At 46.6% G+C, this 25,748-nt stretch overlaps 1 protein-coding gene across 1 annotated transcript in view; it reads right to left on the bottom strand.

Annotated features, from left to right (window-relative positions):
* BMS1 (BMS1 ribosome biogenesis factor) overlaps positions 1-25,748 on the bottom strand; it is a 798,176-nt gene that overhangs the window by 695,253 nt on the left and 77,175 nt on the right. The window contains exon 3 of the mRNA XM_069611034.1: positions 24,291-24,481. Within this exon, the coding sequence (XP_069467135.1) occupies positions 24,291-24,481 (191 nt within the window). The remainder of the gene's footprint in view (positions 1-24,290; positions 24,482-25,748) is intronic.

Here is a 25,748-nt window from a genome sequence, read left to right as displayed (position 1 = left end):
TCTTGATGATGGGTTCATTGCAGATTTGGTTGAGCAAACCAATTTATAGGCTGCACAGTTCTTGAGGTCAAGGGGTCCCACTCTGAAACCCCAGTTCAGTGCACATGCATGGGTTCCCACAACAAGCTTCACGTAACCCATGCTGAAATGAATTGGGGTTCACACAAGAACAGGGGGCACTGTTGAGCCACCGGCTAATGCCTATGCTGCTCCGCCGGGGCTGCTATAATCCCAAAGAAATATCCTGGTTGCAGCTTTGAAGTTCCAACAATTCTAATGCATGCATCCTGAAAAACTTGTGGCTGTACAAACCTCGAAGCAGCACTGACCGCGCCACACAGATTGCAGATCTGGCATTAAGATCTGTGTGATAAGGCGGGAAGAGGACTGCGGCTACAACGCAACAGGACACACCGTTGCTGCCTAAGAAAGTTTCAAAACGGAGTTGGTCGCCACACCAACAACACCGGTGAGTCTCTACTCGACCCCAGCTACAGGCGGCGGGAGGCAGGAAAGGCCCATAGAAGAACGGGTGCACCCGGGCCTGGAGGCGGAGTGAGGCTGGTCACCCAGAGCCCCGATCGCCAATAGACCAGGCCTGCCAGCAACCCAGTCCCCCCTGGAGGAGGGTACCCGAGAAGGAACAGAGGGAGGGGCTGGGGGGGATATTGGTGGGGGGGGGGGGAGAATCCGACACCACCACAGCAGATATGGCTTGCCTCGTGGTTAAATTGTGTCTTTCCTACACCAACTGCTGCTACAGTGTCGCTAGGTCTCGTGAATCTCCTGAGAGCAAGTTAGCCCGCCAAGGCCATCTCAATAGTTGTTGCACATCGGTCCGCTGCTTCCTGGGAACGCAGCCGATTGCTGTGTGGGATATGGGGAATGCTCCACACCTAGGTCGTGTCAAAAAAGGAGCTTGTTAGGGAGAATTCTCTTATAAGGCTAATTTCCCAAACCTAGTGAGTCCCCCCAGCAGCTTTGCTGGATTTTTGGGGTTTGTTTTTTTGTCCTGCTAAGAGTGAGACTCTTTTCCTCCCACTCTTAGACATGATTTGAGGTGCTTTTTGACTTAGTATGTGTTCATGGGGTATGGGGTAACCTCTTTCTACTCCATAGGGCATCATCTGTTTTTTTATGTGTGTTACACAGCACCCTCAGTGCAGTAACACAGGGGTGTCATAGTGACTCCCCACCATAGACTCCATACCCTGGGACTGACTACTGTCTCCAAGAGCATGTAAAGTCACCGTTGACTTTACTAGTCCTAAATTGTGAACAGAACCAGTACACACCATCATATTGTGGAAGTACTGGTAGGGGTAATTCGATTGTCCCTGGGTCTGTTTCCAAGGGGGCACTGTGCAGTCCCCCGCCTTGTCGAGTTTCTGGCTGGTGGCAGTGGTTACCACACAAAATATTCCTTCGGAATATTCTCTATGGGATTTTCCCATTGATTTTAAACGCACCACTTTTTGGTGCAATGTTAAAGATACCGCCGGTTTATTTATTTAATATTAAATCACCGGTTGGGTCTTTTTGCCAGAACTAGATTCTAAAATGGCGTTTGTGTCCATCTCTAACTCTAACCAAGGTTAGAGTTGTGGCCCTTTGTTCCACTATTTTGGCACGGTTCTCCACAGAAGCCCTCCAAATGGTGCCACTCTGTCTGGGTTCCACAGGAAGGATGGAGGGGGGGGGAATTGGCACCCTGGACCGCGTTGCCTTAGCAACCCAAGTCGCACTCTTCTCTGATTGGCCCAGTGGTGAGCCGCCCGGCTCACCACTTAGCACGTGTGATTGACAGCTAGGCTAATGAATGGGGGTTTTTCTGCATAAAAGCAGGGCCTTTGGGACTGGAATTTCCGAAGTCGCCACAGGACCCAAGAATCCGAAGAGGGAAGAAGCTGAGCCATCTGCAACGACAACACCACCGGTGAAGCCCTGCTGCAGCTACCTCACCACTTTACCAACAACAAGAGAAGATCTTCTGCTGGGCGAGTCTTCTTCCCCTCAGCTGGTGGGTTCAACCAGTTCGCCCTTTTCGCCTTCCAAAGACGTCTCTTGGTCAAATCGCCCGTGCCAAGCACCCCGGCGGCCGGATAGCCAAGCTCACCACTTTTGACCACGAATAAAAGGACCGCACCTTTTAATCGGGTACTCCGCTGCTGGTTTCATCCCTGTGCAGTGCAACGACACCCCGCTCCCTCCTCGACGAGATCTTCTCTTCCCCTGGTCAGAACCACGAACTTCAACCACTGCCAGGAAAAACGGCCCCCGCTGGAGCTTCCTTCCTCTTTAAGGTACTGTGTCCTGCCTGGCCTCCCTTTCTACAGATTGCTAAAGGTGACCCTTAAATCCTTGGCTTCTAAACTGGGTTGGCTCCAGGCTTTCTAACTAGATCTTTTGCATCACCCCAACCTCTTTTCAACACACTGCAAAGACTTTGTGCACTTTAAACCGTGTGATCCTGGGCACATTTCGCTTTGCTCCATTTAAAGTGGGCCTGGCCTATGAACTTTGGCTCTACAGTATAACCCGCCTTTCTCCCCTTGCTCTGAACTCTAAAAGTGTTGGGAACCGTTTTATTTTTTATGCTCTGCCTTTTTCTCTCCCTTTAACTACCTTATCAGAGTGCCATCTTGGTTAAGCACTCACGTCTGTTCTAACAAATAGTAGTGTTTTAACCCTGACTTGTCTGATAGCTATTAAGGGAGGTGTGTATACTTTACCTGACTGTGTTTTAACTTGCTTTTGATTGAGAGTTCTAGTATATGCCATAAAGTGTGTTTTAAATAAATAATTATATACTTTTTATACAAAGCTCTGGTCAGTGTTTGTTTGCTCTACTGTGTTTTGGCCCTACTGTGTATACTCTAATACTGCCCTACTCTTCTTGAGAGAAGTCCGACTGCTCAGCCACAGGTCCAGGTAAATCTGGGTGGTGCAGACTGCTACCAATTGGGTTTACTGCTTACTCCTATAGTCTTAATCCTTTTGCAGTGTTACCCAAGGAAACTGCACAGGATTCTGCCTAACAGAGCTCCAGGACCGACACGGGCTTACAGTAAGCGAACAGACAACACTTGACAACATGCACCATAATGCCTTAATGTCAGAGACTCCAAAGCACAACCCGGCCTCAGAACACACAGTAAAGGGGCAGACCGCGGCTAACCAAGAAAGTACTTTTCTGATTCCGGAGTCTCCTCAGTACACCTCGACATCCAAACCGGACCTCCAGGGTGGTCTGCTGCCCGACCTGCGGTGTGGTGGGGACAGGCTGGGAGAAGCTGAAGGAATCCCACATAGGCTTGTGGTTTCTTAGGGACTCCAACATTTGCAGGCATCTGGGAAAACAAGCAGGCTCCTTCTGGCATCGCTGCGACGCCCCTCTGACCACGGGGACCCTGTGTGCCCCGTACCACACCCCATACGACCCCAGCACCAAGAGAAAGTCCATACGCTTTGCCCTAGGGCTCGAAAGACTCTACTCACCACCCCGCCCCCCCTGCACGCCAAGGTAGGGGTACAAGAGATGATAATCCAGCTAAGGAAACCTGAGCTATATACTAGCTAGGCGACAATGATGAAAAACATACCCGCAAAGGTGCAGCGCAGAACAAGATGGACCGGTACACGAGTGGCCAGGGAACGGTTTCTTCGGTACGAGACAAGCTGGCGCAGGAAGGGGAAAATGCAGAAACAAGCCAGACATTATCACTCACAGACATCATGGCCGCCATCAGCGATTCAAGGACATCGGTCGAAACCAAAATAGATAGCTTGGCCTCCGAAGTCTCCGTCCTGAGACAGGACCTACGCAACTTGACCTCGCGAGTGGGAGAAACTGAACAGCGTATATCAGACAGCGACGACAATACAGAAGGTGGAGGAATCCTCATGTCTCAAAAATTAAGCACCCATGAGAGCTGAGCGGAAGACAGCGACGGCAGATCCTGCTGTAATAACCTCTGCATACTCCGACTCCTGGAGAAGGAAGAGGGACCGTCCATGGAGCAATCTTTAGATCAGTGGCTTTCTGACCTTATGGCACCCAAAACAAAAAAACTCTGAAACCTTTTCTCTATTGAGCGGGCGCACAGGGTACCAGTAGGCGGACCAATACCCGGTGCTCCCCCACGCATTGTTATAGTCCAGCTCATGAACTACAGGGGCCGAGACACGCTCATACACATGGCAAGGGCGACTGGCCCAATCACCTACAATGGCAATCGAATCAGTGTCTTCCCGGACTACACGAGGGAAGTACAGAAATCACAGCAGTCCTTTGATTTGGTGAAGAAAAAGATTGCATCCCTCAACATTAAATATGCACTCTTCTTCCCTGCCACACTTAAGCTCTGCTACAACAACACGGTGCACATGTTCCACTGCCCCAATGAAGTCTCGGACTAGCTGGAGATTCAAGTTCTCTCTGGCCCGCACCCGGGAATACCAATGGATCGTACAGCTCGGGGCGACACCGCCAAAATGATCCCGACCAAAGACACTGGCACCACGCAAAGTAGACTACAATGGTGGATCCACAAGAAGCAGGAAAAATCAGATGAGGGACATAGGCGTATAGCAATGCCCAGATATGATTTTACAGACACCACTAGACTGGCACTCTGGGATTCGAACCCACCACCTTATCTGAATCCTATATCTAGCAGGCCCTAGCGGGAGACAACGAAGAGCAGGGATGGCTCTCGCGGGCTATCCCAAACACGTTTCCAAAAGGTTTAGTTTACGTAAGTTTGGGCGACAGGTACTTCTAGTTAGGGGGGCGGGGTTGTGCAGGGTGAAGGGACATTTCAGGTTGCAGTTGAGAGGGGTGGAAGGGGCACATTGGGTAGCACTGAAGCTCACTGATGAGGAGACTGTTAGGGAGAATTCTCTGTTTAGGCTGAATTTCCTAACCTAGTGAGTCCCCCAGCAGCTTTGCTGGATTTTTTGGTGTATATTTTTGTTTCTCCTGCCAAGAGTGAGACTCTTTTACCCTCACTCTTGGACATGATTTGAGTGTGTTCCTTTGACTCTAGATGTGTTTAAAGGGCTATGGGGTCTTTTTCTCCATAGGGCTTCATGTGTTTTTGTGATGTGTGTTACACAGCACCCTCAGTGCAGTAACACAGGGGTGTCATAGTGACCCCCCAGTATAGACTCCATACCCTGGGGCTGACTACTGTCTCCCAGGGCATGTAAAGTCACCATTGACTTTACTGCTAGTCTTGAATTCTGAACAGAACCAGTACAAACCATCATATTGTGGACGTACTGGCCGAGGCAATTCGATTGCCCCGGGGTCTGTTAGTCGAGGGGGCACGTCTCCGTCCCCCCTGATCGAGTTTTGGCTGGTGGCAGTGGATACTACTTTTTATATTCAACCGCAAATATTTCTCTATGGGATTTTCCCATTGTTCGAGGCTACTAACTTTATTTATTTAATTACGATCGCCTCGAACATACCGCCGGTTTATTTATTTATTATTAATTCTCCGGTTGGTAGTTTTTGCCAAAACTCTGTTCTAAAATGGCGTTTGTGTTCTCTTCTGTGACTCCAACCCAAGTCGAGCCCTTTGTTCCACTTTTTGGCGGGCTTCTCCACAGAAGCCCTCCAAAGTGGTGCCACTCTGTCTGGGGTACTTAGGAGAGGTGGAGGGGGCTTTAGGCACCCTGGACTGGGTTGCCTAGGCAACTCAAGTCGCACTCCGTCCTGATTGGCCCAAGTGGTGAGCCGGCCCGCTCACCACTTAGCATGTTTGAGTGACAGCTAGGCTGAGTGAATGGGGGTTTTCTGCATAAAAGCAGGGCTTTGGGGATTGGAACTTTAGAAGTCGCCACAGGACCCAAGAATCCGACGAGGGAGAAGCTGAGCCGACCTGCTACGACACCACCGGTGGAGCCCTGCTGAACCGTCTCACCACTTTTCCCAACGACAGAGGAGATCTCCCGCCGGAGAGTCTTCTTCCTTTGACTGGTGGGGATAACCAGTTTCACCGTCTTTTCCTCTTCTCAACGCATCTCGTGGCTGCCTTGCCTGTGCCAAGCACCCCGGCAACCGGAATACCATGTTTTACTACGACCGCAAAATAAAGGGTAATACCTTTAACCGGAAAACTCTGCAGCTGGCTTCTTCCCTGGCAGTGCAACGACCTTCATCTTTCCTCCAAGTCAAGATCTTCTCTTCCTCTGGACGACGCCGAGACTTGCACCCGCTGCCAGGAACAACTGCCACCGCTGGAGGATCCTTCCCACTTAAGGTACCGGGTTCCGCCTGGCTTCCCTTGCCACCGACTATACGGGGTAGATTTAGCCCCCGGCTTTCGAACCTGGATTAGCCTGGGACACCCTGGCTAAACTTTTCTGAGCCTCTCTAAACTCTTTTCGAACTCTCTGCAAGACTTTCAAAGCCTAGTGTAACTGATCTTGGGCGCATTTGTGCTCTGCTCTCTCTAAGAGTGGGCCCAGCCTATGGACTTTGGCTCACCAGTGACTTTTGCTCTTCTGCCTTCCTAAATCTTAGAGTGGTGCATCTTCACATATTCTGCCTTTTTCATGAACTTATTGGAGTGCCATCTAAAGTTAAGCGCTCACCTCTGTCTGGAAATAAGTGGTGTTAACTAAGACTTGTCTGAGAAGGAATAAGGGTTGTATATATCATAATAGTAACTGTGTTTAGAGTGTTTTACAATAAGAGTGCTGGAGTGTTTCAAACAGTGTGTGTTTAAATAAATAATTATATACTTTGATACCAAAGCTCTGGTCAGTGTTTGCTTGTGCTATTGTATCTGAGTGCCTATTGTGTATACTTTGCATACTGCCTAACTCTTCTTGAGGGAAGTCTGACTGCTCAGCCACAGCTACCAGGTAAATCTGGGTGGTACAGACTGATGCCAAGTGGGTTTACTGCTAACATCTGTAGTCCTAAATCTTTTGCAGTGTTCCCAAAGGGAACTGCACAGGTTTCTGCCTAACAGAGACTAATCAACCTATATATGCTTAGGACTAGAGGAGGGCCATTAGATTGGGGGAGATTTGTTTCTACTTACTGTTTAGGTTTGTTGGTCACATGGCTTCAGTGGAAGGCAAGGGGCATTGGGACACAGGAAGAAACACACTGGCACATGGGACACCTATGGGGAGGGTGGGGGGGGGGAAATCGGGACACCCGGTACTGCCTCCAATCCCTGCAATACACCACTGGGGTATTAATGACACGTGACAGGAAATATCTCTGTTGGACTGGGCTCCAGTATCAAGCCAAGGCTGGTACTCCAATTCCTCAATCGACACTCACCCGACATTGCCCTCCTAACAGAAACACACCTAGTTGGAACCAAATGCAAGTTTAAGAGATCCAACTATTCGCTAGTATACCACACAGGATTCGAGAGGGGCAAGGGGTACAATGATTCTCATGCATAAGAGGGTACCATTCCAACTGAGGGAGGTACGCGTCGCACGCAAGGTCGATTTGTTGTGGCAATTGGGGAAATGTGGGGTAGTAGCTGGGGCATCGTTGCAGCATACGCACCCCCACCGCTTACGATGGAATTCCTAAACAATCTCCAAGCTGTTAGGGAGAATTCTCAGAAATGTGCCAATTCCTCTCTACCTTAGAGACCCACAGCACTTTTGCTGGACTCTATTTTAACCTGGGGAGAATGAAGCACCTATGGGTGCCCATTAAGTCAAAATGGCCCTGGTCGTATTTTTTCGCCATTTCTTGTTGTAAAGGTCCTTCTTGAGATTTACTCTGCGTGCCAAACCAGGTTTGGTCCCTTTGTTCATTTTGTCTTTGGCGGGATTCACAAGTGAAGCCTGCCTCTGGCTCCAGTATGTCCGGCAGGGGCAGGAACTGAGGGAGGTGCCCGAAACTCCCTGTGCTTAATCCCCTTCGTTACAGGAATGCACCCAAAGGGGATTGGCCGGCTGGCTGTCCGGCACGGACAGCCACCCTGCTGTGTGATTGACAGCTAGGCTGGAACGAATGGGAGAAACTTGCATAAAAGGCAAGGCTTTTTGGCTTGCAAGGCAGAGTCGACCACTGGCCGAAGTAATCTGAAGAAGAACTTGGAAGAGATGCCTGCTGCAACTCCTGGACCGTTGGTTTGCCCAGTGAAGCCCTGCTGCTCTGCTGAAGCTCCGAATTCACCTCGACTAGAGAAGCCCTGCAAGGACGACTTCTCCCCTTCAGTTGGTGGGACCAATCAACTCCAAAGTGAACTCGTCTGGACATCCTCTCGGAGCTGGCTGTACTTCCTTGCTGCTGCAGGAACCGAGGTGCCAGGGAGAGCAACACCAGATTGGAGTGAATCCGTTTTAGGTCAGACCCAAGCTGCTGGATGATCCTCCGGACTCCCAGGAAGCAAGCCTGAACAAGCCTGAGCCACCTCAGAGTGCTGGACCCGCGATGCAAGGAAAGCCCAGAGTTGAATCCGAGAACCCGCAGTGGTGCTATTTGCTGAGACACAAGGAGCTGAAACCGCAAAGTGCCACTGATTTAAAGTTTGTCGGTTGCTGTCGCCGACCATCCCATTGCAGAGCAGGAGCCCCAGAAGTCCTCCCTCTTGTCCCCAAGACGGAGGCCCAGGTACAATAGGATCTGCAGAGCTGTACAGGAACAGAAGCCAGCTGGAACCATTTCTTCTAACCAAAAAGTACTGCACAGTCGAAGATACCTTACCTCTTGTTGTGTAGCCTTACTTGTTCTGAGTTGAGACTTGTCTTGGTTGCTCTGTAGAGTTGCTTACAGCTTTACCTCTCACAAGCCTAAACAGCTTGTGGGCCTACATTGATTCTACTTTGCTACAAAAACTTCTAAACGTTGTGCAAGACCGTTACTTAGCTGCAAGAAGTGCTTCCGCTCACCAAGACTTTTGCAAACTTAACAATGGCTGGCCTGGCTGCCTGAACGATTCTCTCCTCTGTCATTGTGCTATACCTATCCTTCCAAGAAGGGGTTAACTTACTTTGCATTGGGGCGTTAAAAGTTCTTACCTGTTTCAGGATATTTGTGTGATCTCTTGTTCTATTCTAATAACCCTTTTCTTTGATACTCATCCAAGTATGCTCTAAATGTACCAGTGATATATTAATGTCCACTGTGTCCTAGCAATTTAAGTCACCTGAGGGTGTATAAGTGTGTGTGCCATCCCAAATGGGTACTTGCTGATTTAGAGAAACTAAGAGTGTGTATTTTGGAGTATTGGTGTGTTACTATTATATTGCCCCTTCTGAAGAAGGCTTATTCAAACTGACTGTTAAATAGATTAACAATTGTTTAATCAAGAAACCTCGAGTAGAAGTGTTTATTTGGATACTTGTCATTATGAATCTCTGTGTAACTACCCTACTGATCACACTGACCCCTCTTGAGATGAACCTTGCTGTTCAACCACACTACCAACCTGTGGAGTACAGATTTATACCAAAAGTTGGGCATCTTTTGCCAGGAGGCCAAGGTTGTGTAGTGCACCCTAAGAGTACTACCCAAACTCTTGCCCAACACAAGCAATAATACTTACCGAACAGGCAGATTCATGGGTTCTGGGTGGGGACTTCAACAAGGTCATGGAGGTTTGCAGGGGCAATAGGAACCCGGACACCCGACTAAATTACACTCCTTTTTAAAGGCACTAGGGCTGGTGGACACATGGGGGGTGCTGCATGAAACAGAATGTGGGTTCTCATTCTATTCCAATGCACACAGATCACTCTCCCGAATAGGCCACTTTTTCGTCCCTCAGAGCATGGTACACAGGCTGGTGTCCGCTATGTTTCTAGCAAGGGGCAGTTCAGATCACTCCCCCTGCTGCTGGCACTGAAGAACGGGCAAACCATACCCAATACGACCTGGCGCATGAACGCATAATATCTGTGAATGCACAAGATAATGGAGGGCCTATCTAAAAAAACAACAGAGTATTTTACCCTGAACAAGGGATTGGTAGACAGCCCAGCTACGCTATGCGAGGCCTACTAGGCAGTACTCCGGTGGGGGAGGCCATCTCTTTGGTGTCGGTTCACCGCCGACGACACACCCAATAAGTCGTGGAAGCAGAAGAGTGGGCATCCAAGAAAGAGGAGCAATTCCTTGAATCGGGGTTCCAGGCCTCACAAGAGGCTCTAATCACAGCGCAAGAGGTCTTAAGAAACGTGGCCTTAGATAATGCAAGGGTCGCCCAGTGGTCTGTCCGTAGCCAAATATATGAGACGGAGGACAAGGCCGGCAAGACCCTGGCCTGGTTGGAAAAGAGGGACAGAAATAAAAGGCGGGAATGGGCCATTCTGGCAGATGGGATGGCTTTACTAATAGAAGACTCAGATATTGCGGAGGCATTCGTCACCTTTTAAGAAAAAAACTCTACTCTGCCCCCGCCACCCACAGGCGAGAACCACCGAGACAGAAGGCCTACACTTCCTAGACTATTGAAATCTGCAGTCTCTCCGAGCAGCAGAAGGAGCTTGAGACCAAATCAGGGAAAACCCTGGGACCCAACGGCTGGAAATTACTGGGAGAAAACAGTGACGGGACATATGCACTGCATGTTCCTATAGAGCAAAGAGAGAGGACAACTCCTCTCGGACCTTAGGAGGATATTTATAGTAGTTAGCCCCCGAAGCCTGGGAAAACTCCAGAACTCTGTGCCTCTTACAGGCCAATATCAATCAACGGGAAGCCAAGGTTCTGGCCCAGATCCTAGCCAACAGATTACTAGGAGTGAGAGTCCCTTGTACACCCGGACCAAAGCGGGTTTATGCCCTGCAGATCCACTCGGCAATATCAGACCCACTATCACTCTTGGCTGGGGACTTCGGAAAAAAAATATTGATTTTGTAGGTTGGGATGCTCTGTGTGACATAATGGGGCGGATGGGATTCTTGAACTGTTTTATGTCCTGAGTTAAACTGCTCTATGACTCCCCGGAGGCGGTGGTGCGGGTGACTGGGGTATCCTCCAGGGCGTTCACACTGGGACGGGGGAACAGACAGGGTTGTCCCTTTCCCACTCTACTATTTGCACTAGCTATTGAACCATTAGCAATAAAACGCAGGACGAATGGGGACTGGACTGGATTCTCATGGCCAAGGGGAGGGGAAGACCGGGTCCAACTCTATGCAGACGACCTTCTCATACATCTTAGAAATCCAGTAACCACCTGCCCGGTGGTGTCCAGTGTTCTGCCAGAGAACCAAACCTTTGGGGAGTGGGGGGATGGGGGGGGGGGGGGGCTTCGAGTGAACAAACAGAAGAAATGTTTCTTTCCGCTCCAGGGGGAAGGGGTTTGAAACGCTGCAATTCCAAAACAATGCCCATACTCTCGATCCTGGGCTTTGACTACCTCGGTATCCACATTAGCTCGAACCTGGATGATTTCCTGGTTCTCCATGACGTTGAAGCTCATCATACAATCTGCAATAGATGGATTCTCTGCCGATGTGGCCCACTGGCAATCCCTCCCCTTAACACTAATGGGTAAAGCGGCCCTATTTAAAATTTGGACACTCCCAAGATTTTTATACATTCTTCAGAATGCCCCACTACCAATCTCAAACAATTTTCACATCTATAGACAATATGCTCTGTGGGTTGTTGTGGGGAGGGAAACAACGGCGCATTGCCCTTAGAACGCTGCCACGCTCAGTTTGGGAGGGGAGAGGTATCGGTCTACCACGTATCCGTACCTACTATTGGGCAGCACAAACAGGGGTGGTGAATGAATGGCTTCACGGGGACCCTGCGCTCCCACATATCAGGGCTGAGATAAAAATAATGGGTCCGACCACACCCCTTCCGATACTCTATGGCGAAGACAAAAGGATAGCAGACATACCAAGGATGACACTCCACATCCGCCAAGCTTGAAAAGAGGCCCCGCCAGTACATTGGGTGGGAGACCAACACTAGATCAATCCCTGTGGAACAATAGGTACCTCCCTGAAAGTCTGGAAAATGGGGGGCACTTCACAACTTGGGAGGGACATGGGATATGAACGCTTGCAGACATTGTACAAGACGGACACCTCCTAGACTTTTATGCTCTGTGGGGGAAGTTTGGGATCCCACCTAGTGCTTATTATAGACACTTCCAACTAGCGCACAATCTCAACTCTCAGTTCCCCAACTTGGAAGAGATTCCAAAATGATTCCCCCTCGAGATCAATATTCTCCTGGACTGAATCCCAGTGAAGGTCACTTCTAAACTGTACCAGGTGCTTAACGCTTTTGAAGCCCAAGAACTGTCCTGACTAAAAGGTAAATGGGAAAGAGGCCTGGGCCCAGTAGAATCCGAGGAATGGGTAGAAACATTAATGTTCCCATGGGACATAGGAATAGAGCCAGGCTACGATTGATCCAATTCAAAATACTAGACCAGGCATACTACTCCTGCGCAGCGATGGCACGGTGAGGTAGATAATTGGCAATGCCAAAGATGCAAAAGAGCAGAGGGAACCTTCTTCCACATGGTGTGGAGCTCCAATGCAATCCAGAACCTCTGGGGAAGATACATTCGTAGGATCTGAGGTGTTGGGGTACCCTGTTCCACAGGACCCGGAATTGGTATTACTGTGAATATGGGGATTGGGGGGTTGAACTTTACCAATGAGAAAACATTCATAGCCGTGACACTGGGATTGGGGAAGAGACAAACGGCTGCAACATGGGGCTCTGCAGACAGACTGAGCCTAGGCCGTTGGGCCAACGAGCTGGACAGATGTGCGTCCCTGGAAAACTGAATCTACAATGCCAGGAGATGCCCTGGAAAGTTCCAGAAGGTTTGGGGGAAATGGGAGGGGACCATGTGAACACTTGCAGAAGTAGGCACCGATGGACAAAAGGGCTCCATAATGCATTATGTGACCCAGGTTCAGCCACACCACCCACCCAGGGCCGACCTGAAACACTTGCTTGCAAACACCATCTAATGTCGTAACTATGCTATGTGACCCTTGTTGGTTTGTTGATCTGCATTTCTTTTATTGGAAATAAGTTATTAAAACAACAAAAAAAAACAAGAACAAATGTAGGAGGCAACAGAATACGTATTTTTTAGAAAAAGACGTAAGAACCCAGGAGAAACCTCCGCTCAAACTGCCTTCTTCATATACGTTACTACATTGCCACCTCCACAGCGGCTTATGAAGCAGTTTAAATGGTCACTGTTAAAACAAGTCTAAAAAGAAAATGTGATGTCTGAATTATGGAATATCTATGTATGTTTGCATAAACATTTGTTGTAGGTTGTGATCAACCTGGACAATTCGTCCCTTCTCCCGAAAGGGGAGCAACCCCCTGAGGCTAGGAAGGTGAGACCGCCAAGCAAGACCCTACCTAGAGGTCTGAACAAGTGGGACTTCACTGGGAGTGACTCCCCTCATGGGGACAAAGACTACCATTCCAATAAGGAACTCCCAGTCCAAAACACACTTTTGTCCCATGTGTGTGGTGTTGGAAAGACTTTGATATCTCCCACCATGACTATAAACAACAAAGACCCTTTATTCACTCCATCGGTTTCAGGTAATGCTGAAGATCATTTGGAGGCCATAATCAAATACGACTGACACAAGACTTTGTTCCGATGACATGCTTAAGAGCAGCGTGGACTGTGAAACGAAGGGAGACTTCTACAGAGGGAGGAGAGTCATTGCTACGCAGAGGCGAGCAACTGTAGGGCCGACGTTCTGGAGAGGCAGCGCTGCACCAAGCCAAGAAAGCCAGCGGTGGCATGGGAGAAGCAAGACCTGCTAGCTGGAGGCTGAGAAGCGTGTGCTCTGACCGAGCAAGAGGCTCCAGTCAGGAAAGAAACGGAGACAGAAAGAAAGCTGTTTTCCCTGGTGGCGTGACCACTGAAAAACAGTGGTGGGTCTAGCACCCGGCAATCAATGCAGAGACCAGGGAAAGCAAAGGAGCCCAGGTCCCCGTGCTCCAAACAGGGAACACCTTTGACAACAAGATGAGTAGACCTAGGGAAGCGAATGGTCCCAAAGTGAGGACGCCAATTTGTTTATTATTTATTTATTGTTTGCTTGTTAGGCGCTTATAAAGCAAGTAAAATACAGTTTCAAAGCGCCCACAGGGCGAAGGGAGGGAACAAGACAGTGAAATACATTACAAAACACAATATTTAATAAGAGCAGTAGAGGGAAAGGAAGGACGGGCCTTCTATGCCTTGTGAGTATTCAGAATGTGCAAGTGCAGCAAGGAAGAGGGTGTAAGAGCTGGGGTGTCCGGACTCGTGGGTGAGCCACAAATTAAGTGCATGGGTCTGAGTGCTACACAGCCAGGGGCCCCAAACCTCCAGGGTGGAGGGCGTGCTAAGAGTACACGGGAGCTGGGCCGATTGGGTGTGGGAGGTCAGGGGCCCAGAGGATGCATTAGATCCCCAGACAACAATCACAGCAACTGTGGGATTAGCAAAGAAGAGAAGGAATAGGTAAAGAGCAAAGTCTTGAGGAGCTACCCGAATTTAAGAAAGCCCTGCTCAAGGCGCAGAGGCAGGGGGAGGCTCTTCCAAAGGAGGGAGCCAGCTGAGGAAAGCAATCGACCACTTACCCTCAGTTTAGCAAAACGCCTTACACACAAAAGAGTTGGTGCCAGAGGAAAAGTGGTCTAGAGGGAGAGTATTTAGTAAGGTAAAGTTGAAGATAGTGTGGTCCCAGGGCCCAGACAGCATTGTGGATGATGCAGAGGGACTTCAATTTAATCCGTGCAGCAACCGGAAGCCAATGAAGACTTTTTAGGGCAGGAGAGATGTGGTCCCTGGGTTTAAGGCGAAGGATAAGCTGGATTAGCTAGAGGGGTCGCAGAGTGGAAGAAGGTATATTCGGGAAGAGGCTATTGCAATAGTCAAGCCTAGAGAGAACAAGGACTCCGGTAACATTTAGCCGCTGGGGGAAGTGAGACATGGGAGAATTCCTTTGAGAAGAGCTGAAAGTGGGACTTCTTGGCAATAACCTGAGTGTGAGGGAGGAAGGAGAGAGTAGTTTAAGAGGACACCAAGGTGTCCGACTTCAGAAGGAGCAGGGGGAGAGCAAAAGGATGAAGGCCAGAGTGAGGGGAAGAAGGGAGGGCGCAGGGGTCCCGACGGGAATGATCTCAGTTTTACAGGCGTTGAGGCAGAGATCGTTGGAGGTGCACCAGGACTGGATGGCAGATAGAAGTCAGGGATGATGGAGGGTGAAAGAGGGTCAGCAGAAGTTTGAAAAAGAGCTGTTTTGTCAGTGTAACACTGTTGGAGAAGGAGGAGAGAAGGCATGCAAGCAGAGCAAGGTAGATGTTAAAGAGCCAAGGGGAGCGGGACACCACACCACAGGCGGAGAAGTAGGAGTGTATATAAGGGTTGTGTTACTCTTACTAATATCATGCGCCCTTGTCGTATCGTTGTAAGAAAAGATAAATCAATGCTTCTTATACTCCAAGTCAAGTCATTGATTTTTTATTACTCCTTTGGTTCCTTAGAAAAATGCCCTATATGATTACACGTGTTTCGACATTCTATGTCTTTTTCAAATCAGGGCTAGTCACACATTACATAACAAAAATTACCATTTTTATAAATCCAAAAATGCACCCAATCAAAAATTAAACAACATTGATGAATGGCCATTTTGAGGGAGGGGGTAGGGTGGGATTGTTAGGAATGAGAAAAACGTTTTTCAAAATGAAGAAACAGAAATATTTGACAAAACACAATGAGAAAGAAAATTATTGTTAGAAATTGATTGATAAAAGATCGCTTCATAATTGTTTTATATGTTCATCATTGAGTGTGTCGCTCACTCTTATTTCTTACCTAATCTGTTTCGTTCAAAATTCATAAATTGAATGCTTAATTTCAATGGTCATGGGTTAAATCCCTAAAATATAAACATCATAAGACTCATTAATGAGTTTATTTACCCCGCGATATGTCAAATCACTTCAAATACTAAATGGGGCTATCCCTTCCGTTATTTTCTCGGCGGAGAGCGTGAATATCAGTGCCATTAACCGTGTTAAACTGTGTTGATCATTGCAATGCCTCTTGGCATCTCTCACTATTATGACTAGATCCAAAGAGTATTGCCACGTGGTCGCCACGTGTAGTTGGACCGTATAAACAGGACCCCCATTTTCAGAGCCCCCTCAGCACGCTTACCTGCTCCTTGCGAGCGTATTCCGTTTCTAAGAGTCCCCGTGCATTCTGCATCTAGGTACTGATATTATTGTCAGCTTAGTAACGGTACCGCTTAGTCCTACTACTATGTTTATTACTTTCGTCCTAATTCTTGCACAATACGATCAAAAAGTCAATTGTTGTTTTGGCGCAAGTTAAAATACTTCTTTTATATATGTCAGTTATAATTTACTAATCCAAGACGGAGTTTTAAACAAAAAAAATTTTTTGCTCGATAATTTACCAATAAATCACATTTCTTGATTGTCCCTGGTCCAGCACTGATTTAAATTTATCAATAAGGTAATTTTGTCTCTAAGGTAAAATATACATAACTAAGCTACAGTCGAAAAACTGTTCCGATCGTGTCCCTGACAGTCCTTTTTCTATTTTTAAACCCGCGGCCATATTTTGGGAAAATTTCAATTTTGACTTATGGAGATCACGTTCTCCTTGTTTGTTACACTTATCATTACATTGGTTTATGTCCCTAAACATCGATGGCTTATTCAAAGTTAGTTGTGTATGTAAGAAATTGCTTATATGTACCTTTGTACATAGAAAACTGATTCCGGAAAGCTATGTTTTTAGACAGAGCTGTCCCAATTTCTTAACATGCCATTCCAGCATTGCCCTCTGGTTGTTAATTGAAGTTTCTGAACCTGGTGTATAAAATATTATTATATGCTTATTCGACCCTTTCCAAATGGTGTTACCCCGAAGAAAAAGATATAAATTATTATATATACATACACAAGTACTGGAAACAACTATTTTTAAATCACATTATGTTGAACTTGGTTAACCATTATTTTCTTTATTTAAAGAAATGAGGACATCTCATGTTCTGAATTTAAGCCTCTTTCCACTGAACGAAATTTACAAATTAATTTGGCTTCCTCTTGCCTCAATTTAATTTCAAGGTTTCCTCCTCTTGGTCCCATAGTCACTTTTCTGAGTCCAATAAATTTTAGATGTTTCTTATCAATTAGTTGATGTTTTTGTTGCCAATGTTGAGCTAAGGGTAGGTTGGTATCCTGGCTACCAACATATTTACTGCTTGATAGTTAGATGCAGTTTCCTTTGAAAATGTATAGTCTATGGTTTCTATTGCGGTATCATGTCTGATTGATGTATATAAGGACCGTACTGTGCAAATAATAAAATATTGAGAAAGATTTTAAGGAAGAATTGGCATCTTCTGCAACTAGATGAAAATGTTCGGAAATACATCAATGACACACCCACGTTGACGTACAGACGGGCCAAAACTATCAAAAACATTTTAAGCCCTTCACTCCTTCCAGAAGAGAAAGAAACCTCATTGACGTGGCTTCCGCCACCAACAACAGGATTTCGGAAATGTGGAACATGCACAATGTGCAAATATACTCAAAATAACACAGTGACTTTCAAGGACAAATATGGTATATCACATAAAATTGTTGATCAGATTAATTGCAGAAGTAAGTTTGTGGTTTACGCTATTATTTGTCAATGTGAAGATATATACATAGGGAGCACTATCAGGGAACTTAGGATAAGAATAAGGGAACACATCTCAAGTATTGGTAGCCAGGATACCAACCTACCCTTAGCTCAACATTGGCAACAAAAACATCAACTAATTGATAAGAAACATCTAAAATTTATTGGACTCAGAAAAGTGACTATGGGACCAAGAGGAGGAAACCTTGAAATTAAATTGAGGCAAGAGGAAGCCAAATTAATTTGTAAATTTCGTTCAGTGGAAAGAGGCTTAAATTCAGAACATGAGATGTCCTCATTTCTTTAAATAAAGAAAATAATGGTTAACCAAGTTCAACATAATGTGATTTAAAAATAGTTGTTTCCAGTACTTGTGTATGTATATATAATAATTTATATCTTTTTCTTCGGGGTAACACCATTTGGAAAGGGTCGAATAAGCATATAATAATATTTTATACACCAGGTTCAGAAACTTCAATTAACAACCAGAGGGCAATGCTGGAATGGCATGTTAAGAAATTGGGACAGCTCTGTCTAAAAACATAGCTTTCCGGAATCAGTTTTCTATGTACAAAGGTACATATAAGCAATTTCTTACATACACAACTAACTTTGAATAAGCCATCGATGTTTAGGGACATAAACCAATGTAATGATAAGTGTAACAAACAAGGAGAACGTGATCTCCATAAGTCAAAATTGAAATTTTCCCAAAATATGGCCGCGGGTTTAAAAATAGAAAAAGGACTGTCAGGGACACGATCGGAACAGTTTTTCGACTGTAGCTTAGTTATGTATATTTTACCTTAGAGACAAAATTACCTTATTGATAAATTTAAATCAGTGCTGGACCAGGGACAATCAAGAAATGTGATTTATTGGTAAATTATCGAGCAAAAAATTTTTTTTGTTTAAAACTCCGTCTTGGATTAGTAAATTATAACTGACATATATAAAAGAAGTATTTTAACTTGCGCCAAAACAACAATTGACTTTTTGATCGTATTGTGCAAGAATTAGGACGAAAGTAATAAACATAGTAGTAGGACTAAGCGGTACCGTTACTAAGCTGACAATAATATCAGTACCTAGATGCAGAATGCACGGGGACTCTTAGAAACGGAATACGCTCGCAAGGAGCAGGTAAGCGTGCTGAGGGGGCTCTGAAAATGGGGGTCCTGTTTATACGGTCCAACTACACGTGGCGACCACGTGGCAATACTCTTTGGATCTAGTCATAATAGTGAGAGATGCCAAGAGGCATTGCAATGATCAACACAGTTTAACACGGTTAATGGCACTGATATTCACGCTCTCCGCCGAGAAAATAACGGAAGGGATAGCCCCATTTAGTATTTGAAGTGATTTGACATATCGCGGGGTAAATAAACTCATTAATGAGCCTTATGATGTTTATATTTTAGGGATTTAACCCATGACCATTGAAATTAAGCATTCAACTTATGAATTTTGAACGAAACAGATTAGGTAAGAAATAAGAGTGAGCGACACACTCAATGATGAACATATAAAACAATTATGAAGCGATCTTTTATCAATCAATTTCTAACAATAATTTTCTTTCTCATTGTGTTTTGTCAAATATTTCTGTTTCTTCATTTTGAAAAACGTTTTTCTCATTCCTAACAATCCCACCCTACCCCCTCCCTCAAAATGGCCATTCATCAATGTTGTTTAATTTTTGATTGGGTGCATTTTTGGATTTATAAAAATGGTAATTTTTGTTATGTAATGTGTGACTAGCCCTGATTTGAAAAAGACATAGAATGTCGAAACACGTGTAATCATATAGGGCATTTTTCTAAGGAACCAAAGGAGTAATAAAAAATCAATGACTTGACTTGGAGTATAAGAAGCATTGATTTATCTTTTCTTACAACGATACGACAAGGGCGCATGATATTAGTAAGAGTAACACAACCCTTATATACATTTTCGAACGGAGCAAGGGGGCCAGGAAGACTCCGTTGTTACCCAGGCATGCGACCGTAATTGGTGAATAATAAACTATTATCAAAAGGGCGCTGAGGTCCAATTGAGGAGGTACCCTATAAAAAAGGCTCCCCACATTTTCAAGGAGAAGTAGGAGTGGGCTCAGGATGACTTGGGAAGAGTGGTCAGTAAGGAAGGATGTGAGCCAGTCCAGTGCACGGTCAGAGATACCAAGGGTATCGTAGAGCCTTTGTATGACGATGGAATGGTTGAAGGCAGAGAAAAGATTGAAAAGGATGAGGACAGCAGGAGAGTTGGAGTGCAGAGATGCAAGCAGTTCTTCACAGGTGTTCAGAAGAGCAGTTTCCATGCCTCTGGATGCTCGGAAACCAGAGAGATGGCCGTAGTGACCATCAACAAGTTTGGTGTGTAAGTTGAGTTGGGGCAATTCCAATTCCTTCAGCAGCTTCCCCACGAAAGGGGTGATGGAAATAGGGCGTTATTTGGCAGGGCAGGTAGGGTCGGCTGAATGTTCTTTCTTCAGGAGTGGGTGCACAAGGGAGTGCTTAAGGGAAGAGGGGAAGATCCAGTGCCAAAAGAGTGATTGCAGAAATCCGCGAGTGCAGGGGCAAGAGAGACAATGTTATCCTTAATGGTCCTGGATGAGCAAAGGGAAACCAGTTTAGACGAGACCTTCATGGAGTGGACAACTCCAGTAAATTCTTCAGGTTTGACAGGGTGGAAGGAGGAGAAGGAGGAGGATGGTGAGGGGCCAAGAGAGGCAACGGTGTGTGGCCTGAGTTGGGAGGGTGAGTAGCAAGGGTGTTCCGGATGTCCGGAGTTTTGGTGGCGAAGTGTGTGGCCAGTTTGTTGCAGAGGGCCTGGGAAGCAGAAGGGGAGGAGGAGACTGCGGAAAGGTTGGCTAGTTCCCTGCAGAATCTACGTGATCCGACTGTGGCTGATTTGCTTGCGGCCGTAAAGTACGCATGAGAAAGGTGCGAACCACCAAATGTTTGCACCTTTCTCATGCGAACACACGTACATACCCACAAACCCACCCACACCCATGACACACCCCCCACCCACACCCCCAACATAAACAAATCCCACTTACCTTTTTCTTCACACGGAGTCCCTGCGGCGCCAGTTCCCTTTCACTTCCGTAATCGGGAACTGGCGCTGCACGGTCCTTTTCTTTTTTTTTTTTCCTTTCTTTTTCTTTTACGGGGGCTGCAGGGGTTTCCCCCACAACCCCCGCTCACTATACTGTGCATTTTTAGAAATTTTTGTGCGTACAATTGTTTAGAGACGTTTTGTAAAGTTCAGCCGTGTTGTTGGATGCAGCAGAAATCTGTGCCTGTTTGTGGGCTCTTTTTTTGGCACGGATAGAGAGTATGCATTGCCTTTGGAGCAGGCGGCAGGCCAGTTTGTCCGAGGGCGAGCCTGAGGTTTGCCACTTGCATTCCCCTACCCTGCACTTTCGTTTCAGGGCTGCAAGTTCGGAGTCGTACCAGGTGTTATGCTTAGAGGCAGGTTTCAGGCGGATCCTCATGACTGGGGCAAGAAGGTCAAGAGTATAGGTGATGGAAAGGTTGAGTTTGGTGAGAGCAGAGTCAGATGTAGAATCAGAGGTGGGTGGGTGAGAGGGGATGAAGGTGGAAGCTAAGGCAGCAGCTGACACTCGTTTCATCGGGTGGATGTTAGTGAACGAGGTTTGCAGGGCGTTTTGGGGGGCAGGCAGAGGGCCAAAAGGGACCTAGGTGGGGATAGAATGGTCTGCCCAGGAGAGAGGGGTGACTAGAGGTGGGGTCGGGAGGTCAGAGTATAAGAGGGCGTCCAGAGTGTGTCCAGCTGAGTAGGTTGGCCCAGAAGGGAGAATGGAGAGGGAAAGAGGTGCAGAGGTCAGTGAAGAGAGTGGATGGAGAGCATGGGGAGTCCAGTTGGATGTTGAAATCACCCAGGAGGGAAAGGTTGGAGGAGGATGAAAATAAGGACAAGCAGAAATGAGCCCATTCAGAGAGGAAAATTGTGGTGGTGCCAGGAAGCTGGTAAATGGTAGCAGTGGTCAGGGTGGAGATAGGAGAGACGACCAACTTGCAAACCAGGCTTTCAAAGGAAGAGTAGTGCTGGGTATATAAAATGTATGCAGGAACCCACTCAGGGAAGATTAAGGCAACCCCCCGCCAGTGCGTTGAGGTTGAGGCTTGAATATGTTTTGAAGCCATCAGAGAGGAGGGAGTCAAAAGCAGTGACCGAGCTGGCATTGGACCATGTCTCGGTAAGAGCGACAATGTCAAGGTCAATGTCTTCAAGGAGAAGGCAGATGTCAGCAGAGTGTTTGGTGGCTAAGCGGGCGTTAAGAGTCTCCAGATGGAGGTGGTCTCCGCCTTTCAAGGTTTTCTGAGGCGGTGGATAGAGATAGAGATAGATGGGGGCAGGGAGGAGATGCAGGAGAAGGAAGTTAACAAGAGAAGGCAGGATCCGGACAAAGAAGGAGGTTGGGTTGAGGATCCTGTACCAGGATAGTGCCTGTGTTAAAGACCTTAAAGCAACGTGAGGATGAGAAGCCGGCCAAAGAGGACTTCCCACTTGGTGCCTCCGTTAATGTTAGAGGATGTGGAAGGAGAGAGTGGAGAAGCGTTAGGGAGGGGGGGGGTCCACAGATCTGGAGAGGGGAGGGAGAAGAGGACATCAGTGAAAACCTCTCTGGAGGAAGCAATGACGTAGGTGTCTGCGATGGGAAGACTAGGGTTTGCAGTCCAGAGGTCTTTTTTTGTGCTTTTTTCTAATAGACTTTGTAAGAGAGGGGGGCTAGGTGATAGTGTAGCAATTATAGAAAATGGGAGAGATGAGAGAGCCATAGGGGCGGCAGAGGTTAGTCGAGGAATGAAAGAAGAATAGCTGCACAGCTCAGTTCTAGGTAATCTCACAAGGTGGCCCAGTGAAGTAGTCACAAGGCATAAATGCAATCCAGAAAGGAATAGAATATTAAGAGAAAAGCAGGTGCACAGATGTAAAAGTACACAACCAAAATAGCACAGGTTCAATGCAAGATAGGTGCACAGATGTAAAAAGTACACACAACCTAAAATAGATTAATTTTTAAAGAGGCACGGATGCAGTGAGAGGAGATGTAGATTAGTAGAGGCAAAGAAGGCAGAGTAAAAATGTAGAGTGTAAAGGTTCAGGAGGATTGGTGGAGGTGGCAATGAAAGAGCTCAGCCATCACTCACTCACTTCTAGTAATGCAGAGAGCGCAGATGTCCAATGATCAAGTCTGGAGGCATAATTTTTGGGGGGCCCCTCCAGGCCCTAGTCTGCCTGGACAGGTACAGACAGGAGCCTTAGAAGTGGGTTCTTTGGAAGTGGGCCGGCAAGCCTGCCGGCTCTGTGATTGGCCCAGATAAGAAGGCCTCAGCCAATCATAGGCCCTCAAAAGGAAAACACCCACAGCCCTGCGGTGCTCTTCAGGCAGCCGTCTTGGTGTGGCCTACACCAGGCCTTTGTACTGAGAGACGGATGCCCCCCAGCAGATGCAGGCAATATTGAAGCTGTACCTAGCATTTATGGCGAGTGCACCGCCAGTAGTGCTCGGCCCAGGAGGGCTTACCTCCGACGTCAATTCCTCTCTCAGAGGAAGTCTCGTGGTGGGTGAGGGATGGCACTGGGGGTGCCGCTTCCCTGCAGCCCACGTCGATTGTGTCGGTGTGAGAATGAGTGCTATGAACTGTGGTTTCCAAGATTGCCAAAACTGACAAAAGGGCAAAACCCAGTAAAACAGAGTGCAAGAGAAATTAAGATTGTATATCAAGGCTGGAAAAGCCGCTAACAGTACAAGTGCTAAAGACAAACGAACAGGCACACGTCCTATGTAAAAAGGAATGAAAGGGGTGTGTGTGCTTTATGCCAAGGCGGGAAAGCCATCCAACATATTGATAAAGTCAGACAGACATACACCCGACGTGAGCATGAACACTCTGAAGCAAGGCTAGCCAAGCCAAACGGGTAACATGATCCTGTAATACCCAAACGGGCAGAAGCCCTACGTTTATGAATTGGACTGAGAACCAATCACCCTGCCAAAGAGTCACAGGACTTTGGGGAGTCCCAGTGCCAAGAAGGTGGCATACAGAAAAGTGTTTATGAAAATAATCCTTTCACTACTGATAAAAATGTGGAGAAAAATACTATAAGAATTCTTTTCCAAAGGGGGAAGAGAACCCAAGACAGAGGATATTTGCATTTTAATCAACTGTGAACTTTATCAATATACTTCAAAGGAACTTTGATACGGAGAAGTAGTCACATATGAGTTAGGCCAGCCAGAAGCCCATTCCGAGGCTCTGGTGCAAGCCTCCCCTTTTCAGTTTAGTTGGATTTTATAAAGTTGTAGGTCGAGTTAGTCAATTAGGATTTGGAATCAGGACTCATTTTTGGACTTGGCCAAGAACCCTTAGTTTTTGTTTTAGAAGGTAGGGAAGTTACCTCACAGCGATAAGGTCAGATAGGCATTTTTCTTTTAATTTAAATGAATCACATTGAAAACAAGTCCCATTGTAGTCGGAGTCCTTCTTCTGGTTTGCAGCAAGGTATAATGCCTTCTAACAGCAAAGAACTGAATATTTTAGGGAAAAAATACATACTTAATTGTGCTGCTATATAAGATTAACTCACCTGACACAATTGTTACTGGTCCTCTTATCTCTGTCAGTTTTTGCTTGGTGAAGTTGCGCACCAAACATTGAATCAGGGTACTCTTTCCAACTTTGGGAGGGCCCACAACAACCACAACCACAGGAGGTGGCTCCAAAGGGGTGCGATCAACCACTGGGATATGATGCTTCTTTGTCTTCAGATCCTGAGTCCTAACGAGAATAGTGAGAACATCAGTTGGCATCAACAAACTCCTTCAACAAACAAAATGGCAACCAAGTATCCCAGTCATGTACAAACGCGAGACCAGCATGAAAATCCTGAGCCACAGCTAATTTGTACTAGTTTTGGATCAGAACAAACAAACAGTAAGTTTGGCTATCTGGTCAACCAGACTGAAGGTGGTTTCTACTGAGGGATGCCAGTGTTTCAGACAACAAAAGCTGCCTAGTGTTCAACCTTAACCAATGGCTGTCGTTCGCAATTCTAAGTTATGTAGGTCCTTCCCCATCAGGGTTTCTAAGTTCTACTAGCCCACTCGCATTGACTAGGAGATTTTATTAGGAGAGTATCATTTGCATGGTAACTGACCTTGCTGGAGAGTATGGGTAAGTTCAAAATGTATTTGGGGGGGTGCAGGCAACATGGCTGCCTGGTGCGAGACACTGTGCCTGCCCTGATTATTTGTGGCGCGCGCACCAAGCGGAAGTACCGGGAAGTACCTCTTTGCCTCGGCGGCGAGGGGGGAGCTTCCGGGTTGCTTCTGCTCGTTTGGGCGGCGTGGCAATTGGGGAACTGCTGTTGAAATATAGCACTTGCAGTAGGCGGTGCAAAGTTGGGTGGGTTGGCGTTTATTTTTTTTATTATTTTAATTTCTCTTTTTCATAATCAAACAAAGAATTAATCATTATGAGAATTCTATCTCTTAAATCAGGAATGCCAACTAACATTGCTGTTCCTACTGATCTGGAGACATTAAATCAACCCGCGCTTAATTCCACGCCAGTGCGGGGTAAAATAACCGGGGGAGGCTTGCTCAACATGGATATACGCATGTTTTGTAGTGGCTCCCTCTCGGCACATACAGCCAAAATTAGATTGGAAAAAGGCTTGCTCCCGCTTGTTCAGAGAGCGCAGGTTAATGCACCTTCCAACAAGTTAGTAATTACCCAAAAAAAAGATTCAGTGCAAGACGCGGAAACAGATAATGCACAACAATCCATCACGGATACCGCTATGCAGGATTGTATTCCAGCATTCTTCCAACCCAATGAACTTATTCATTTAACATGGTTGAGGATGATGCAGTAATTGATTTAGATCTCAATGATTCAGTATTCTCAAATAAAATGTTATCAGAAAATTTATCGCGCTCTCCAATGATGTTTTCTGAGGCATCACACGCAACAATTGGAACAGACTCGACCATTTCAAGCATAGAAAATAGTAGGTTACAAACTACTACAGATGGCATAAACA

This window comes from Ambystoma mexicanum, chromosome 8 (genome assembly GCF_040938575.1).
Source record: "Ambystoma mexicanum isolate Mex_15411 chromosome 8, UKY_AmexF1_1, whole genome shotgun sequence".
In the NCBI taxonomy this organism is placed as follows: domain Eukaryota; kingdom Metazoa; phylum Chordata; class Amphibia; order Caudata; family Ambystomatidae; genus Ambystoma; species Ambystoma mexicanum.
Note: the sequence above shows the minus strand (reverse complement) of the source record. Positions and strands in the feature narration are given on the sequence as shown.